This window comes from Dipodomys merriami, unplaced genomic scaffold, assembly GCF_024711535.1.
Source record: "Dipodomys merriami isolate MVZ:Mamm:240054 unplaced genomic scaffold, mDipMer1.0.p SCAF_17, whole genome shotgun sequence".
NCBI classification, from domain to species: domain Eukaryota; kingdom Metazoa; phylum Chordata; class Mammalia; order Rodentia; family Heteromyidae; genus Dipodomys; species Dipodomys merriami.
In genome coordinates, this window is record NW_027203048.1 from 19,080,894 (window position 1) to 19,100,951 (window position 20,058).

At 40.7% G+C, this 20,058-nt stretch overlaps 2 protein-coding genes across 13 annotated transcripts in view; both read right to left on the reverse strand.

The window, feature by feature from the left end:
- The window catches only part of Cdkl4 (cyclin dependent kinase like 4), a 51,090-nt gene extending 46,485 nt beyond the window's left edge, over positions 1–4,605 (reverse strand). The window contains exons 1-2 of one of the 3 annotated variants that reach the window (XM_070025438.1): positions 4,548–4,605; positions 2,988–3,078 (exon numbers count right to left, since the gene is read on the reverse strand). The gene's annotated coding sequence lies outside the window, so the exon portion shown is untranslated. Of the gene's footprint in view, positions 1–2,011; positions 2,027–2,052; positions 2,136–2,987; positions 3,079–4,547 lie in introns of those variants that run through there. The other 2 variants (XM_070025439.1, XM_070025440.1) reach the window with 2 other exon arrangements.
- Positions 4,606–4,732: 127 nt separating this feature from the next.
- The window catches only part of Map4k3 (mitogen-activated protein kinase kinase kinase kinase 3), a 149,142-nt gene continuing 133,816 nt past the window's right edge, over positions 4,733–20,058 (reverse strand). For 9 of the 10 annotated variants that reach the window (XM_070025428.1, XM_070025436.1, XM_070025433.1 and 6 more), the window contains 6 exons: positions 17,407–17,578; positions 15,693–15,761; positions 15,521–15,613; positions 12,325–12,395; positions 6,994–7,049; positions 4,733–6,386 (listed from right to left, as the gene is read on the reverse strand). In XM_070025428.1, the coding sequence (XP_069881529.1) occupies positions 6,299–6,386; positions 6,994–7,049; positions 12,325–12,395; positions 15,521–15,613; positions 15,693–15,761; positions 17,407–17,578 (549 nt within the window). In that variant the 3' untranslated portion in view covers positions 4,733–6,298. Of the gene's footprint in view, positions 6,387–6,993; positions 7,050–12,324; positions 12,421–15,520; positions 15,614–15,692; positions 15,762–17,406; positions 17,579–20,058 lie in introns of all 10 variants that reach the window. The other variant, XR_011372508.1, reaches the window with a different exon arrangement.

Genomic DNA, 20,058 nt, shown 5'->3' on the forward strand with positions numbered 1-20,058 from the left:
GACCTGGGTGCTATCCATGAGCCTCTCGGTGCCTAAGGCTAGCAATCTACCACTTGAGCCACAGTGCCACTTCCGGCTTTTACTGTTTATGTGGTACTGAGGAATCAAACCCCGGGCTTCATATATGCAAGGCAAGCACTCTACCACTAAGCCACATTCCCAGCCCCTGCACACATGATATTAACAACTGACCCTTGTACTATTTTTAAAACATTATCTGTCACACTGTACTTTCATTGTTGGCCCACTGTTTAGCATACAGAGAGCTTTAAGTCCTATTATAGTATTATTTTCTAACTGTTCCACTTGCCTGGGCACTGTCCTTGAGCTTTTTCTCTCAAGGCTAGTGTTCTACAACTTCGAACCACAGCTCCACTTCCAGTTTTCTGGTGGTTAATAGTCTCACAGACTTTCCTGCCTGGACTGGCTTCAAACCAGGATCCTTAGATCTCAGGCTCCTGAGTAGCTAGGATTACAAGTATGAGTCACCAGTGCCTACCTACCTTTCCACTTTTTCAAGTCATGGTAAGTACATTTGGATTAATTATACTGTATTTGAAGATTAAATGGTGACAGTGATTGGCAAGGAACAGATGCAACTAGTTAAAAACTATAGTTATCAAAGACCTTCAAATCTATACACAAGTATACAGATGATTTCAAATTTTCCATATTTGACTCTCAAGCCAATGAATTCTGTGAACAAAGGCAAAGATAGATACGGATTTGGATCTCCTGGTGCTTATGAAGAGAGAGAAAGACATGAATACGCTAGGCGTTGGTGGCTCAAAAAAATAGAAAAGAAAGGAAAAGACATGAATACATGCAGGCAAGACAGGTAAGTAGATATCTGAATTGATTGTTCAATTCTTTTTTTTTTTTTTTGGTCGGTCATGGGGCTTGAACTCTGGGCCTGGGTGCTGTCCTCAGCTCTTCAACTCAAGGCTAGTGCTCCACCACTTGAGACAGCGCCACTTCCGGTTTCCTGGTGGCTTATTGGAGATAAGAGTCTCACAGAGTTTACTGCCCCGTGTAGCTTTGAACCATGATCCTCACATCTCAGCCTCCTGAGTTGCTAGGATTACAGGCGTGAGCCACCACCGGCGCCCGGCTTGGATCATTCCATTCTTTGTACATTTTATATTTCATTTTTTTAGTGTTAATAGTTTTCAAAGTGATGTATATAAATAGCAAACACTGGCTGATGGTGTGTGTGTGAAAGAGGGAGGGAGGGAGGGAGGGAAAAAGAGGAGAGAGAGGGAAGAGGGGAGAGGGGAGAGGAGAAGGGAGGAGGAGAGGGAGGGGAGCGGGGAAGGGGCAAAGAGGGGGAGGGGGAGGAGGAGGAAGAGAGAAGGGGGGGAGGAAGAGGGAGGGAGGAGAGGGGAGGGGGGAAAGGGAGAGGGAATCCCAGATCCTGTGGGGTTAAGGCTAAGGTATACACAAAGAGAAGGAAAACAACATTAAGGGCCGGGAGAAGGAGTGCAGTGGAGACAAAGGAGCACAAAACTCTTCTGCCCTGTAGGGGTCAGGAACCTGTGGGCAGTGCTTTGAGAGCCGCTTTTCCCAGACCAGACCCGAGCACCTAGGGAGACTCCGGGCTGCACGCGGCCCTGCTCCGTGGTGCGGGCGCACAGCGAAGCCAGGTGCATCCTCCACCAGGCTGACCGACCCCTGCAGACCCGGAGCCCGGGCACACGGGCCGGGCGGGCCTCGGAGCCGGGGGGGGGGGGGGGGGGGGAACCTACGGCGCCCCCGGGCGGCACCGCGGGGGAGCGCCTCGCCTGCGCGCGCCCGCGGCCCCCGCCTTCGGGGCCCGGTCCTCAGCCTTCCCGCGGCGACACGTCCCCTCCGTCCCGCCACAGCCGGCGCCGGGGCAGCTTCCCCAGCGCCCCAACCCCGGCTCCCGCGGGCCCCGCACGGGTGGCCGCCCGCGCCCCTCGGCTCGGGGCGGCCGCTCCTCTCCCCTCACGGTGCTCGCCTCGTCCCCGCACCGAGGGGGTCTCCACCCTACCCCGCTCTCTCCGCGGACCCCGCCGCCGAACTCGCACTTACGGCGCGGCCGGGACGGCGCTGACGCAGTGTGGAGCCTCGGGGACGCGAGGCCCGCGCGGGTCGCAGCGAGGCTGCAACTCCCCGGCGGGCGGCACCGCGGCGGCGTTGCCCCGGGCAACTGGGACGCTGAGGCGGCGCGCTGCGGCCGGCCGCTTCCGGGCAGGGAGCCCGGAGCCGCCGGGGCGCGCGGGCAGCGTCGCCTGACCTGCGGCTTCCCGAGCGCCCCGGGGAGCCGCTGCACACGGAGCGCGGGCGCCTGGCGCGGAGCGCGGCGCTAGCCTGGGCGCGGCGCTGGCCAGGGGGGCACAGGCAGCGGGTCGGGACGAACGCGCCCACCCCGCCAGGGCGAAGAGACGTCCCTACCTCCCTCGCAGACAGGTTCCCTTCATCTGCCTAGATTTGCTCCCATCTCCCACTTGAAGCGAACAAAGCACCTTTATCCCACTGGATTCTGCCCTCATCAAGCTGTGGATTCCTGTCAACGCCCTGGTCCCTTTTCACGCCCGTGGCACCCGCCTTTTTTCTCCCCAGCGTTTGAAATGCTTGCTGCTTGACTAATTTTCTATAGGGAGGTCTGGGTGCTCTGCCCCTGCCCACAGGTACCTCCCCGTGCCACCGCGTCTAATGCCACTCTTCCTTGAGCATAGTTCCCCATAGGCCCAGGCTTCAACTTTGTGCCATTTCCCACACGCTACACTCCTTTTTATCTATCAACAATCTGGCCCCCGCCTTTCTACATAAAGGCTTTCCTTTTCCCAAAGCACAATTAGGCACATTGGTATTTTCAAAATTATTTTTTAAGGCAAGGTCTTGTTACGTAGCCCAGGCTGGCCTTGAGCCTGCCATCCCTCTTGTGTCAGACGCCTGAGCGCTGGGATATAGGCATGTGCCAGCAGGCCCGGTTGTATTTGTTAATGCTACTTAGAACCATTTACCTTTATTCATCCAATTGCACTTCTTGGGCAGATTCTGGCTGGGAATTGTCTTTTTCATCTTTTCTCCTGTGCCAGGAAAGTGCCTGAATCACTGTAAATAATAAGTATGTTAAGTAATTGTCTCACAAGTCTTTGCTGAGTTTTGAGTAGGCAATAAGTGCTATCTGTAAAGTTAATTGTATGTAAACTCTTCTATCCCCAATACAAAAGGTTTTGAAGAAGAAAAGTACTTTTTGACAAATCTCAAAACTTTATTTTGGGTCCGGTCGTGGGTCTGAACTCAGAGCCTGGGCAATGCCCCTCAGCTCTTCAACTCAAGGATAGCGCTCTACCACTTGAGCCACAGCACCACTTCCGGCTTTTTTTTGCTTATGTGGTGCTGAGGAATCGAACCCAGGGCCTCGAGCATGCAAGGCAAGCGCTTTTACCACTGAGCCACCTTCCTAGCCCAAATCTCAAAACTTTAAGAATTTTTCTTTTTGCAGAGACCATGAAAATCCAACTTCTGAAGAAAATCATTTCAGAAGAAAAGTAAGAGAGAGCAGTGGACTCAAGTACTCTGCATGTATTGTCATCATTGCTTAGCTTCAAATAGGTTCAAATAGCTTCAAGTAGGTTCAAATGTTAGCCACCTACTTACCAATAAATCCTCGACAATTTCAATGCCTCCATTTATATGTCAAATGAATTTAACAATACCTAGAGAATTTACTCATTATTTTATACCTTTGATACCTGTGCTATTAATGATGAAAACTGATAACATATACCCATTATTTTGTCAGCTTCACTGAAATCAGATATACACACTTGCAAACAGAATGAAGCAGACACCAGTAAACTGATCTTTGAAATTAGCTAAAGGACAGGGTAGCTTGAATTTGAATGAGATGAACTAAAGTGGTTCCAACAGTTAAGTGAGCATATAGGCACAAAATTAAAAAAAAAAATCTTGGATGAATTCTGTTTGCACAGTAAGTTGTCATTAAAGATGATTATCTCCTAAAGACCAGTTTCCTTGGACCACACCCAAAAATGTTGATTTAAACTCCACCAATGGTTTTCATACTGTGGTGTACTTCAGAATTATCTTATTTTATAAGGTGAAAATATTTCTAATTTCCTAATGTGAGGAACCAGAACTGTGAAAATTAATTTTTTTTTTTTGAGATACAATGATCCTTTATTTAACTTGTATGGCTTAGACCTGAAAAAAACAGTGGTCCAGAAGAAGGATCAACACCCTTGTCAGTAAATGCTGACAGAACCTGAGGTTTTTGAACATCTATCCACGAGTCTTTTTTCTTTTTCCCAGCATATTGATCATGTTGTACTATTAGTGTTTTAAATAGTTATTAGTTGTAAATGCTAAAATTATTCTTAGTGTCTTGAAAAGCAAGAATACACCCAGTTGCTATGGTTACTATGACCTATACAATTTTAGACATGGGAATTCACTTGACTTGTCAGTGGCAGGTTATGGCATAGGCTGTAGTAGAAATGATACTCCTTGACTGCTCAATCCGTTTCTTCTAAAGACACTTAGTGTTTGTTCCTTACCTCCACAACTGCATTTCCATACCCTCTTCTTTCCTGTTTCTAATTCAGGTGATGGCCAATTTTTATCTGTAAAGAGTCAGCTAGTAAACATTTTAGGATTTGCAGGCTATCCAGTTACTTGAAACCACTCAACACTAAACAATGTAGCACAAACAATAATAGACAATAGGTAAACAAATAGGTGGCGCTGTGTTCCAACAAGACTTTATTTACCAAAACAGGCTGATCCTGGCTCCCACCAGAACACTCTGAATGTTTAAGTGTGTTTCCTGATCAGAAGTTGAAGATTCTACAAAAAGTTCCCTTTTCTCAGATGTGGAAACATTTCTGCTTCAATCAAGATGTGAGGGACCATAATTCCATACTTAGGGATTTAAGTGTAAAACAACTTTTCTCCCTTAATATAATTTAGTTATTACATACACATTAAGCCAGATGACAATCTACTGTACAACAGCATGTTAAAAAACATGTTTATTTTACACTATATACAGTTGAGAACATATTTTAAACCATTATCTATTAAAATAAATGAAGACCAAAAACCACAATTTAGCTTGTTCTTAGTGTATATACTCGCATTGAAATATAAAGAACATATATCAAAAGAGCCAAAAGTGTGCTAAAACTTTGTATACACATTATCTCATTGGAAAAAAAAGCACTCAAAAATGGCTTTAACTCAAACTAAGTTTCTGTGATGTGTAATGACCATTATATTGTTTATATGAGGTAGTAACTAAATTATTTTGGCCATGTGTTAATACTCTAAAACAAAAGAAATATGAAAATGATCATAAAGGCCAACAAAAAATAGAAATTCCACTAGAAATCTGAACCACTTCACTCTGGAATGTTACAGTTCTTCGGTGTGATTATGTGAAATGTCTAGTGTGGACTCTTTAATAATGCTAATTTATTTTGTGTATACTATAATTCAGACACAACAATTGCAGTGTTACATCATGGTACCGCTATTCTGTGATTTAAAATTCTTTTAAGGGTATATTTGAAGCACAGACAAGCAATCTCATAAGACTCTGCTTAAATATAAAAGATCAGTTACTACAACTGGTGGTTAATTGGTTTGTTTCACATAGTAAACATGTAAAAAAGATATGAAGCCAAATGCATATTGACAATGTCACAGCTTACTTTTGTGACTTAATACATCACATATCAATACTCTGTGCAAATATAAACACCAGTGTACTTGCATTAAAATTAAAAACAAGATTATAAAATGATTACAGCCTCCATTACAATTTTAAAAGTTACAAGATTTATATTCATATTACTAAATTACATATAATAAAAATACCATAGTGTTAAGTGTACTGTTTCATTGCCAGCATCCCATTTTGTAATATAACCACACCCAAGAATATACTAAAGAATTCTTAAAATATTAACCCCAATTGCATTTTCATCAACATTTACATCTGTACAGATAGGACACTTACTTGTACATCTCATAAAAGTACATTATCTACATAAGTTTTTAGTATATGTCTTCAGCAATATGAAGTTTCACAGAAAAATACCGCCTATATGTACAAAGATTACATAACAATGAATTAAGCACTTGTGTGGTTTTCAATATGCTAAATATATCCATACCACTTAAAACAAATATTTTCCCCATCTTGTCTCATGCCACAATAAATTACAAGGAACTGAAGGCAGGTTACTGCAGCTTTTGTACAGCTTCAAGCGTCCACTCTGGTTGCAGCAGCAGAATTCGTTCTTTCTCAGTAACTGTTTTCATGACCTGCCAGGATGTACAGATTGCTATTTGCTGTTGGGTTATCAGTTGGTCTACTCTCCAAAACCACGACCCTAAAAGTAATAACAAACAACAACAAAAAACAAAGATTATTCTGGAAAAATGTTGATACTTCTGTATATGCTGGTTATTGAAGAGATCATCTACTATAATTATGATTAAAGGGCCAGCTCCAGCACTGGGAAGTAATTTTGCTGCCCACCTCCTTGCTACCTCCAAGCCAGTGTTCTTGTAGAGTTAGGGATGAGAGGTAAGGGATGGTAGAAACCTGTATAGATTGGGGGAACTAAACTTGGGTCATAAATACTAAAGTAAGAATTAGAATAAAACTACAAAATCAGTAAGTTCTGTTTGCTAGCATATGATATTTTTTTCTTCTGCTGTAAAAGACTTTACAGATAGTATGTGTAATGCAAAACACTTGATAGATAGTAAAATACTTTATAATACTTTATAGATAGTATGCTTAATACAAAATAGTACTGACTTATCTATGGATTCCTTACTTGAAAGATCAAGCTTTTAAAAAATAACTACCCCCCTCCCCATGGTGAACGTATTATTACAGAAATTTCAATTCTCTTGAATAAGAAAATTGTTTCATGCAGGATTTAGAAACCACATTTAGTCCCACATATTTAATACAACCCATTGTTATACCTGTCAGATCCAAGGAGCCTGAAAATTCTTGTGCTATCTGAAATTTCTTGTGTTACCTGTTCAATTAAAACATAAATTGATTTTCTCAAATTAAAGATAAAAACATCTTTAAAGATGGATAAAAATCATATAAGATAGAAAATCTTAAATGGACAGTTTACTATAACTATACAGAAAAGAAACATAATTCTAGCTAGGTGTTCAAAGTTCATGCCTGTAATCCTAGCTACTCAGGAGGCTAAGTTCTGAGGATCACGGTTCGAAGCCAGCCTGGGCAAAAAATGTCTGAGACTTTTAAATCCAATTAAGTAGCAAAAAGCCAGAAGTGGAATTATGGCTCCAGTGCAGAGTGCTAGCCTTCAGTACAAGAACTCAAGGCCCCGAGTTTCAAGCCCCCAATACTGGCACAAGAAAAAGAAACAATCCCTAGGATGGAAAAATATGCCTGCATGATTTTTTATAAATGCAAAGATTTATTTCTACTAGGGAAGGAGAGTATAAACAAAACTCTTTTCCAATTTGCTCTCCATTGTTGACGCACATACCACATGCATACATCAAAGATAACCCCCCACCAAAAGAAGAATCTAAAACCCAAATACCACAAACTACACCACTTCTTCATATTTTGACCAAAAGTATAGATCCTGGAAGTGCAAAATGCAAAATCAAATGACCAAAAAACTGCTGAATAAGCAGCATTATTAATATACAAAATATTTGTATCACTGTACTGGTGATGTTCTCCGTATTTGTGAAACTTTGGAACCACATAGCTGATTTATTGAATCTAGTCCATGCCAGCTTCCAAAAACCAGAGATTTTAGCTTGCTTTATCTCTTTGATGCATCATCAAAATTTTCTACAAGATCTGGAACATCCTCCTCCGCTGCACTGAATGTCTTCTGGTTTTGGTGTTTTGTTATTCAACACTTGCCATGGGAACTGTTCTAGCTTTCTACCACTTGGTAAGCTGTCAGCCCCAAGCTGACTTAACCTTCCAGGAAGCATTTCTGTGATTGGTTTGGCTTCTAAGTGACCAGTAACTGCAAGAGGGAAGCTTGGACTTTGGGGTGTTGTCTTTAACCATGCTCATCTCTTCAATACCAGCTATATTATTCACAGCTATTTTCTCCCCTCCCCTCCACACCCCCAGCGTGGGGCCTGAACTCTGGGCCTGGGCACTGTCCCTCAGCTCTTCAGCTCAAGGCTAGAGCCCTACCAACTGAGCCACAGCAGCAATTCTGGGCCTCATGCATGCGAGCAAGTGCTCTACCACTGAGCCACCTTCCCAGCTCCCTGCTGAAGCTTTTTGTCATCAGCAGCAGCTGTTCTATGTACCACTTTCTTCTTTTTGCTTGCTGTACCCTTGCCCCTTACCTGGACCTGAGTCTCAAGTTTGGCTGACTTTTCTTGATTCATGCTGTTGGTAAATCTGAAACAGGGAGGATCCTCCCAAGATAGAGAAAGACAGAGGCCCTGCATGATTTCTTTATTGTCTGCTTGTAAATATGTCAATTTGGTGGTGTAGGAAAAATGTGGCAAATATGGAAGACCATTAAATCATTAAATACAGGTGAAGAAAAACTACTTGCTCAGAACAAACTTAACTGAAAAGCAGAGTCCACTTTATGAATCCAAAAACCCTTCATCATTTTTTTTTATTGTGAGAATACTGTACAGAGGGGTTACAATTACATGGGAAAGATAATGAGTACATTTCTTATCAAGCATTGTAGCCTCCTCCTTTGTTTCCCCTTTCCATCCCTTCCCATCCTCCCCCCCGCCCCCCATAATTTATGTTAATGCTGATGGCAAAGCTACTGGTAGCAGTAAGATCTGGGTCTTTTTCCCAAAGGCTGTTCTGTGGTATAACAGGAGATGTATAAAAACCAAACATGATGAGTTAGGTCTCAGTTCTTCCACTTAGTTGTTACGTCTGGAAAGGTATGCAGTCTCCTGGAAACTGCAAAATGGGACAGGAAAGGTCTACCTTGCCTTGCAGTGTTCTTATAATGTGTAAGTGGATATAATGCCTAAGTAAGCGCACAATGTATAAAAATCAACTTTCTTATTTTCCCCCATAAGTCTTGTTTGTTTGTTTTTTTGGGTCCGGTCATGGGGCCTGAACTCTGGGCCTGGGCGCTGTCCCTCAGCTCTTCAGCTCAAGGCTAGCGCTCTACCACTTGAGCCACAGCGCCACTTCTGGCTTTTTTCTTTTTGCTTATGTGGTGCTGAGGAATCGAACCCAGGGCCTCAAGCATGCAAGGCAAGCGCTCTACCACTGAGCCACCTTCCCAGCCCCTCCCCCATAATTCTTAAATAAAATTTTTGATGAGACATATCCTCCAAGAAGTCAGTGTGACCATTTAGCCAGTTGTGAAAAAAGAATCAGAGTACAAAATAAAGAGAAATCCAGTATTCACAGCTTACAGAACTAAAAAATTTGAATCTGTGTGTGTGTGTGTGTGTGCGCGCGCACGCACGTTGTCTGCTAATATTAGGGATTGAACTCAGGGCCTGGGTGCTGTGCCTTAGTTTTTTTTTTTTTTTTTGGTCAAGGCTAGTGCTCTGCCACTTGAGCTACAGCTCCACTTCTGGCTTTTTAGTGGTTAATTGGAGCGAAGAGTCTTGTGGACTTTCCTGACCAACTGGCTTTGAACCCCAATTCTCAGATCTCAGCCTCCTGAGTAGCTAGGATTATAGGTGTGAGGCACTGGAAAGATGACTGTCAAAATGACAGTAAATGTTTCCCACAAACTGTAGGCTTAAAAAAATTTGGTGAATAATGCTGCAATAAACATGGCTGTGCTGGTAGTTTTCGTATGACCTTGTTTGTGATCGTTTGGATAAATGCCCAAAAGTGGGATTGCTGGGTCAAAGCTACTGGGACAACCATGTTTATTGCAGCATTATTCACCATAGCTAAGATATGGAACCAACCCCAATGCCCCTCAGTAGATGAATGGATCAAGGAGGAAATGTGATCCAATGGAATTCTATGCCTCCATCAGAAAGAATGATATTGTCCCATTTGTTAGGAAATGGAAAGACTTGGAAAAAATTATATTAAGTGAAATAAGCCAGGCTCAAAGAAACATAGGTCCCATAGTTTCCCTTGTTTGCAATGTCTAGTACATGTCTACGACAAACAGAGGACAAAGGCTATGTACATATGACCATATGAGATAATGTTGAGTGAAATGTACCCCAAGACAAGGACACAAGGCGTTTTTTCTTTCTTGCTATTGTTTTTAATGTATTTATAATGCACTATGTGATTCTTTTCTTTTGTAAGTTCTTCCCCCATGGTATAACCCCTGTTTTCACTGTATTTGATTTCAGTGTTCTGCATCTTGTATATACATTTTCGTAATTTGGGGAGGTGAAGGGGAATAGCAGAATGCTTAAATGGGGATGCATGCTGACCTATTGTGATGATGAGATATATAGGACACTATGTTGAAAATGAACTTTACAATGTCGGGGCAGGGTGGGGGAGAGGGAGGAGTTGGGGAGGTAGAGGGGAGGAAAGTGATGGTGGGGGAAAATCAAAGGAGGAGGTAATAATGCTTGATAGGAAATGTACTCATTACCCTACTCATGTAACTGTAACCTCTACGTACAGTATCATTACAATAAAAAAAACATTAAATAAAAAAAGCTGAATTTATTCTATAAAATCCCTACAATATGTTACTCTAGAAACACTATTGATAGTTCTGGTGTAATCCCCATGCCAGAGAAGGAAGCACAATCACAGTGGTTCATCATGCTAATTTCCAGGACACTGAAGGTTTGTGTACTAGAAGAACAGGACATTTCTGGAGGAGGTGGATTAAAGGGCTAGCTGTATGGTTTGAAAACCCCTTCCAGGTGTTTTCTTTGGGAAAACTACTTCCTTTTCAATCCGATTTACCCTGCCTATGATGTCTTTCTTTCTGTGACTAGTATTTATTAGCTCTGGACTGTTTTATCTCCTGCTCCTTTCCCACAGGTGGTTTGGAAAACTGCTTCTTGAGACATTAAACCTATTTATGGGAACTCCTGCTGATAAACAGTAACAGAGGTGTTTTCTTCAGTTCTTACTACAGACCAGGCAAGCATGTTACATACTACATTTCACTAACCCTTAAGGATTTTCAACTCACAAAAGTTAACTAACAGGCCATTACCACTTAGCTACTAACTAGCAGGGCTGAGATTTAAACATGGATGTTTCCAGAATGTATACACATGACTACTAAGCCATACCACTTACTGTGTCAGAAGAAATACTCTTTACAGGAAGCAAATGAGCCATTTTCTTGCTCAATGCATCTGAGGTTCTTTCTCTCCAATGATCAAGTAATACAACTTCATCAAATAATAATTGAATGATACTATTGTTAATGGCTTGGGGGGTTACTGGAAAAATTTTGATTATTTATTATTTTATTTAAGGATAAATATATCTTGTTCGTGTTCATAACACTGGCATTTCCTGGTATAAATAATGACCTGAATTAAATGTTCCATGTAGCTTGAAGTTAAATTACTTCTTTATAAGGTAGGAAGAACTCCCAAGATCAAGCTAAACATTGGTAAGAAGGACAAAGAAGCTGGGCACTGGTAGCAGGCTCACACCTGTAATCCTAGCTACTCAGGAGGCTGAGACGTGAGGATCATAGTTCAAAGCCAGCCCAGGAAGGTGGCTGTGAGACACATCTCCAACTAGCCACCAGAAAACCAGAAGTGAAGTGGCACTGTGGCTCAGGTGGTAGAGTGCTTGCCTTGAGCTGAAAGCTCGGGGATAAGCACCCAGGCCCAGAGTTTAAGCCCCACAACCAGCCGAAAAAAAAAGACAAAGAATATTATCAATGTCAATTGAATAGGGAAAATAAATATAGAAGGCCAGCATTGGTAATCACTGCTAAAATACAAGGAGATAGGTGCCTGAGGACAGAGAGACCCAACATCAGAATTCTCAATCCAGGTCATTGTCTGGGAAAGCTGAAAGAAATTGTAGCTGAATGATCATGTAGAAACACATGAGATATATGAAGTTATTTGGAGGGGTAGTGAGCGGTAATGTGGGAGGGAGGGAGAAGGCTCAGTACTACTGTAAGTACTAGGCATTAATAAAGTTGCTACTGGTGCCATTTAGAAATTTTCTAAAGTTAAAACTTCAGGCAGTTCTCAGTAACTTTAGAACTCCTAGGCTCAAAATGATCCTCCTGTTTTTACCTCCTGAGTAGCTGGGATCTAAATAGTTGGGACAACAGAGACATGCCACTGTGCCAGTCACCTTAAAACTATTAATAAATAAATATCACTCAAAAGATTACTTACCTCATTAGATCTAAAACTTCTACCTTGCATGCCGTGTTTCCAGAAAGCTAGCACACTGTCTTGTAGACAAACTAGCAGGCAAGAACAGCTCAATTACTGTTAATAGTACAAAAGTTCAACTGATAAGCATCATTTCATTCCTCTATCTTCATATAGTATCAATTAATAACAAATATCAGATTTAGCACATTTATCTGACATCTTGACATTTAAAAATATTTTCATCTTTTTGGTAAAAACATTTATGGTATATATTTTATAGAATTTTTGTTTGGTAAAATGACAAAAATTTTAAAGTAAGATACTGTGAACATACAGAAAAGTATAGTCAACAGCAGAAAAACATTCATCACCACTCTACCATTTTGCGTGTGTGTGCGTGTGTGTGTGTGTGTGCGTGTGTGTGTGTGTGTGTGTGTGTGTGTGTGTGTGTTTTCGTTCCTGCCTGGTCTGGCTTTGAACCTCAATCCCTCAGATCACAGTTTCCCAAGTAGCAAGGGTTACAGGTATAACCCACTGGTGCCAGGTTTATGGTTTTCTTTTTTCTTTTTGTTGGTCATGGGGCTTGAACTCTGGGCCTGAATGCGGTCCCTGAGCTTCTTCAGCTCAAGGCTAGTGCTCTACCACTTGAGCCACAGCGCCACTTCTGTTTTTTTGAGAGGTTTATTAGAGATAAGTGTCTTGGGCTAGGAAGGTAGAGTGCTTGCCTTGCATGCATGAGGCCCTGGGTTCGACTCCTCAGTATCACATAAGCAAAAAAGAAAAAAGCCGGAAGTGGCGCTGTGGCTCAAGTGGTAGAGCGCTAGCCTTGAGCTGAAGAGCTGAGGGACAGTGCCCAGGTCCAGAGTCAGACCCCACGACCGGAACCCCCCCCCCAAAAAAAAAAAAAAAAAAAAAAAAGAGTCTCACGGCCGTTTCTGCCCGGGCTGGCTTTGAACTGCGATCCTTAGATCTCAGCCTCCTGAGTAGCTAGGATTCAGGCATGGGCCACCAGTGCCCGGCCAGGTTTATGTTTTTAATAAAGACAAATACAGACGGTATACCCTACCTATCCCAGTGCTTTCTGGCCTTTCTTCATCCCAAACTACTACTTAAGCTTAATATTTATCCTTAACGTAACAATCTTTCCAGCTGTCATACATTTGGTATGCTTCAATGTGCCACCATGTCCAGGTAGATTCATTATTATATTTTGCTGCCATGAAATGGGTCAGTTTTTTAAAATGAAATTTCAAATTGTTTGGAAACCCCACATATTTGTGTTTCTCATAGCTAGCAAATATGAATTCTTACTAGTTCTGGTAATTGTTCATACTTGTATATTCTATGTACACAAATATTGGCAAAATGATCCATTTACCTTTTGTTCTAATCACCTTTTTGTCTAATACGACAATGTTGAGATGTGATAATAAACATTTTTCACTTCAAAGGGAAATAGCTGGATCATTAAATATATTTTCAATAGGCTTTTCTAGGTAAAGCCCATTTCTTTCTATTTTGTGCTTGTGTTGAAGACTCATGAGTTATTTTCTCTTTTAATCTTTAGATTGGTATGTTACAGAAGTAATTTCTCACAGTGGAATCATCCTTGCTTTCCAAGGATAAAGCCTACTATTTGATAACAGGGAATTCTATTTGCTAGTATTTTATTGAGATTTTTCAAAAATTCATTCTTATAGATTACAAATTTTGTTTTCTATGCTAATCTTGCTTGATTCGAGCAACAGTGCTACACAATGATTTATTCAGGATTCTTTGCTTTTATAGGACAGCAATTATCTTTTCCTTTAAGGATGGGGAAAAAATAATCTGTAAGACCATCATGACTGATTTCCAGGCTCCTCAAGCAGTAAGCCTCACTACAGTTTATCTCCTGAGGATACTTTGAGTTTTATCAACCAGCAGCCCAGTTGTGGTCTTTATTCCTCAAATGCTGCAGGCTACAGGCCAGTACACCTCTGAGTTTTTGTTGCTGATCTTTTTTTCTTTTTTGGCCAGTCCTGGGGCTTGAACTTAGGGCCTAGGTGCAGTCCCTGAGCTTCTTTTGCTCAAGACCAGCAATCTACAACTTGAGCTACAGCTCTACTTCAGGTTTTCTGGTGGTTAATTGGAGATAAGAGTCTCAGAGACTTTTTTGACTGGGCTGGCTTCAAACCATGACCCTTAGATCTCAGCCTCCTGAGTAGCAAGGATTACAGGTGTGAGCCACTGGCACCCTGCTTTGTTGGTCTTATTTTCTGACCTATGTATTTTAAAACAAAGGTTTCATTTTAACCCTTTTAAAATGATTTATCATCATCATTTGTTTGTTGTGAGGAAGATATAGTTAGGTAAAAGAGGAAACCAGGAATAAAATAGCTAAATTATTTGCCGTTGGCCTTTTTTATTTCTGTGCCATTACCTTTATTTTACTGGTAAAGGACACCAGAAGAAATGTGTATACATACTAATCAGCACTCATTTTTGCCAGGACCACTATACACTGAGTGCCAAATTTCAAAGTATTCATAGAGAATCTGTAGGAGTCTGGAGAAAATGGGAATTCAAACCATGTTGTAAGAAATAATGTTTAGACATTTCTTTAAAAAAATCTATAAGAGGGCTGGGAAGTTGGCTCAGTGGTAGAGCACTTGCCTTGCATGCCTGTAGGCCCTGGGTTCGATTCCTCAGCACCACATAAGCAAAAAGAAAAAAGCCAGAAGTGGCGCTGTGGCTCAAGTGGTAGAGTGCTAGCCTTGAGCTGAATTGCTGAGGGACAGTGCCCAGGCCCAGAGTTCAGGCCCCACAACTGGACCCAAAAAAAAAAAATCTGTAAGAAAGGTAACATTATTTACATATAAATATCCAACTATTTCTGAGAATGTGTAAGTCAGGCTAACAGTGATCCTGCATTTATTATATTCTATGTATTTAAAAAGAAGTCCTTAATAATAAGCATTTCTAGTTCCAGTAAATATTAGGTAAAATTCTTTTTTTTTTTAGGTTTTAAATATCTTTTGTAGTAAATAATCTTATTTACCATAAGAGGATAATGAAGAACACTTTCTCAGTAGCCTCCTTTGTATTTCCCTTTATAATTTATAAAAGTAAAGCATCTATTAGCGTCTGACTCAAGAATGTAAAATGATTCTGTATCAAGATAAAATTCTTTTAAGCAGTTCATAATGCAAAGAATTACTAAACTTTGACTTACCTATTGATTCAATCTGGAAGTCAAAGGTGAGTTCTGATGACAATTTTCGGCTAGATTTTAATCTTCCTTGGAGATTTACTATTTTTATACAACCTAGAAAAAAAATAAGTCACTCAGAAGCTAAGATACAAGCAATCTTAATAAAATAAGATATCTACAGATAAAACCTTACAGTCCAGACATACGAGGATGGTATCTCTCTCCAGTTGGGTGACATGAGTAACATTTGTCTGTGGGGTATCTATAACAAAGAAAGCACAATAAACTTAGTTACTGTAGTATCAACAACAAAAGAGACATGAAAAAAAGAAAGAATTCCAAGGTCCCTGTACTTGGAATGGAAATATATATATCTTTTGCAAAACATGTCTAGTGGTTGAACCAGGCTACTTGGGTCCTATAATGTTGAAGCAAACATTCAACACAATAAAGCGTAAAATGTTTGTTCCCATCACTGCCACTAATCATAGCAGCAGCAGCATCATTTTATTGCAGTCCTGAGAACTGCATATAGGACCTTGTATTTGTTAGATAAGCACTCTTTTTTTTTTTTTTGGGTCCAGTCGTGGGCCTGAACTCTGGGCCTGGGCGCTGTCCCTCAGCTCTTCAGCTCAAGGCTAGCACTCTACCATTTGAGCCACAGTGCCACTTCCGGCTTTTTTCTTTTTGCTTATGTGGTGCTGAGGAATCAAACCCAGGGCCTCATGCATACAAGGCAAGCGCTCTACCACTGAGCCACCTTCCCAGCCCTACATAAGCACTCTTTACCAGTTAAGCCCTAACTGTTCCTTGTCTTTGTTTGATTTTCAATAACTTCTCAATAACTATTGTCTTCTCAATAACTTTTTCTGGGCTGGCCTTTATTTGTGATCTTACCTCTGCTTCTTAAGTAACTGAGATTAGAGGTGTGCCAGCATGCTTAGCCTGAAATGGCAATATTTTTGTTTATATGTAGAAATCTGATCTTTTAAATTATGGTTATGACTGATGCAAAATTTTAAACTCAGGACTATCAAAAGGGCTAGACTGGGCTTTGTACATAGTATTTGCAGATGTCTAGCATATACAATAAATACATACTGAATGAAAGAATCAGAGAATAAAATCATTTTCAACACATATAAGCTAAAAATATGAAAGCATTTTGAGAGAGTTGAATGCTCCCAAAATACAAAGAGGCATTAATTGTTGATATTGTTTTGTTTTGTTTTGTTTTTTTGCCAGTGCTGGGGCTTGAATTCAGGACCTGGGCACTGTCCATAAGTTATTTTTGCTCAAGGTACAGCTCTACCACCTGAGCTACAGCTTATTTCCAGCTTTTTTGGCTAAGACTGGAGGACGGTTTAAAGCCAGCCCAGGCAGGAAAAATCCATGAGACTCTTACCTCCAATTAACTAGCAAAAAGCCAGAAATGGAGTTGTGGCTCAAAGTGGTAGAATGCTTTTGAGCACAAAAGCTATGGGACAGTGTCCAGATTCTGAATTCAAGCTCTAGGAGACGGACGGACGGATGGACGGACGGACGACGGATGGATGGACGGACGGACACACACACACACACACACACACACACACACACACACACACACACACACACACACACACACACACACACACACACACACACACACACACACACACACACACACACACACACACACACACACATATGAACTTTGAACATGCACATGATTTGTCCATAAAAATTTTTTAAATGTGTCAAATAAATTAGTTCTTTAAAGAAGTCACCTGTTCTTCCATTCTGCTACTGTAGTTATTCAAGACTGGCTTTCTATGGAGTTTCTGCTTACTGAGAAATACAGTAAATTTGTTACTTACAAAACCAGCATATGTACTGGCCTTAATAATTCCATAAAAATCACAAACCTGACTCAGTAAACCATGAAGAGGTAGAATTTGGGTTGACAGTCTCAAATCGGACCACTTGGTTGAAATCTTTCCCTCTACCAACTCCAACACAGACTAAAGGGTACTCCTGCTCAGGAACAACCAGCATCTCAAACATTCTGAGTGGACACGGTATAGGAAAGTCTATGTGCTAGAGAAAGAAACAGAAATGCATTAAATAAAGGAAAACAAAAGCCATAATCTTATGAGAACAAACTTAAAAAGTTAAGTTTTGCAAGAATGTATTAATTATCTGTGTATTATAAATATGACTTCTTGCCACACAAGCTCAGAGTATGCAGACAAGTTTGTACTACAAAATATTTCCATAAAGATTTTAGGCTTATTACTGTAAAAATGTTTTAAGTTAGAATTCCATAGTCTGAGTAAATTAGAGTAGAGGGAAAAACAGATATCCTAGTCTCCTGTTTCTATCTCCTAGTTTGGTGCTTCCTTAAATTACTATTCTGCTTTCCTTACTAGTTTAGCAAACATAGGGAAAGAGGTGGGAAATGCTGGCACACGGTATTTTTTTTTTTTTTTTTTTGTCGGTCGTGGGGCTTGAACTCTGGGCCTGGGCGCTGTCCCTCAGCTCTTCAGCTCAAGGTGAGCGCTCTACCACTGGAGCTACAGCGCCACTTCCGGTTTTCTGGTGGTTTATTGGAGATAGGAGTCTCACGGTTTCTCCTGCCCGGGCTGGCTTTGAACTGCGATCCTCAGATCTCAGCCTCCTCTGAGTAGCTAGGATTACAGGCGTGAGCCACCAGCGCCCGGCGCACATGATATTTTTATAACCAATGGAAAATGCCATAGGTAAAATAAATTTACTTTTCATCTCTAGTGACTTCTATTCAATTAACTAATAGTAATAACAAAACCAATTTAAATTTTATATAAGTTAGGAATAATTTTATTTTAGAGTGGAAAAATAAATACAAAACACTAACTCTAGTAATCAAACAATAAAGCTATAATTATTGTAATACATTCCTGCCAGAAGGGCTAAAATGAAAAATAATGATGGTAACATGCATCAGAGAAGAGTGAATGAATGCTGACACACTGACTGTACGCTTCAACTGATTATACTGCTTATTAATATTGAAGCTATGTATTCCTGTGGCCCAACAACACTATTCCTAGGTTTATATTCTAGGAACACAGATACACATGCATGAAAGACATATGCAAAAAAACCTTATAGTAGTGCTGTTTAGAATAATACAAAACTGAAAATATTGCAAATGCTTACCAACAGTGAACAGATACTCACTCACACATGGGAAATTAATGAAAATAGCTAGTTTTTTTTAGCTATGTTCAATGACTACATAAATAAAATACTTCACAAAAGATACTAGAAACAAATGTGTATATGCTTTCTGATTCTACTTTTATGCTGTTGAAAATCAGATAAAATCAATTTTAATGTCTAGGGATATTATGTATATATAGTAAAAAGAACAAGGATTTTCTAGTTTCCTTGGAGAAAAGATGGGAGCTGACTGGAAACGTGTCAAGGAAATCTGAGGAAGTGTTGTTTTTTTGTTTTTGTTTTTAACAGCATAGTTGAAAACTGATCTTGGCTAAATGCATGGCTCAAGTTGTAAAGAGCTGAGCAAGTTAAGCAAATTCAAGACCCATATATGTATTTTGTTAAGCCCATTCTAACATTTTGTAACTGGGTTGTATTTTCTCTGTATTTTCCAAATAGTATTGCTAAAATTAAATAAAGCTACTGAATATGATTTACTTTTGTGCTAGCAATTCATACATTTTAAAGAAAGTAAAAAGGTAAGATGGGCTGTCAGGACTAGTCTGACATGGCTCTTGTGTGGCTGTGAAGCACAGCTCTGTGTGCACTCGCTGTCTCATGCCCACACTCTCCCGGGGAAGACACCCCACCAATACACCCCCTGTACCTCTAGGAGCTTTCCATTTAGGCATCGATCATGTTTCTAACTAGGTGAATAACTAAGCAGTTCTCCTTTTTCATGGATTAAATCCAGTGCTCTTTGGTATCAAGACCAGTCCTTACAGCTTACTCCCCCCCCCCCCCAACAAATAGCATTGTATTTAGTTGATAGTATATAGATGACTACTGGGAAGACCTTTAATTTCTACCTGATATTTAAGATAAAAAGGTAGCATCTAAAGCAAAAGTTGTCAGAAATATCACTAAGAGGAAGAATGCAGAAAGTCCAAGAATGTTTTGACCCTGAGTTCAAAGCCCAGTACTGCCAAAAAGAAGAGAATGCTTAGTATGACTGAGTCATAGATCACAATGAATATAAATGAAACAGTATCAAATATAGAAACAAAGGATAGATAGATAGATAGACAGATAGATAGATAGATAATCTTGAAGCAGGTTGGGCCACTGGTGGCTCATGCCTGTAATCCTACTTACTTAAGAAGCTGAGAGCTGAGGATCGTGGCTTGGCTTGAAGCTGCCTGGGCCAAAAAGTCCATGAGACTCTTATCTCTAATTAAACACCAGAAAATTGCAAGTGGTGCAGTGGCTCAAAGTGATAGCCTTGAGTGAAAAAGCTCAGGGACAGCTCCAAGGCCCTGAGTTCAAGCCCCACAACAACAGAAATCTTGAAGTGGAGAGACACAGAAAGGGAGATG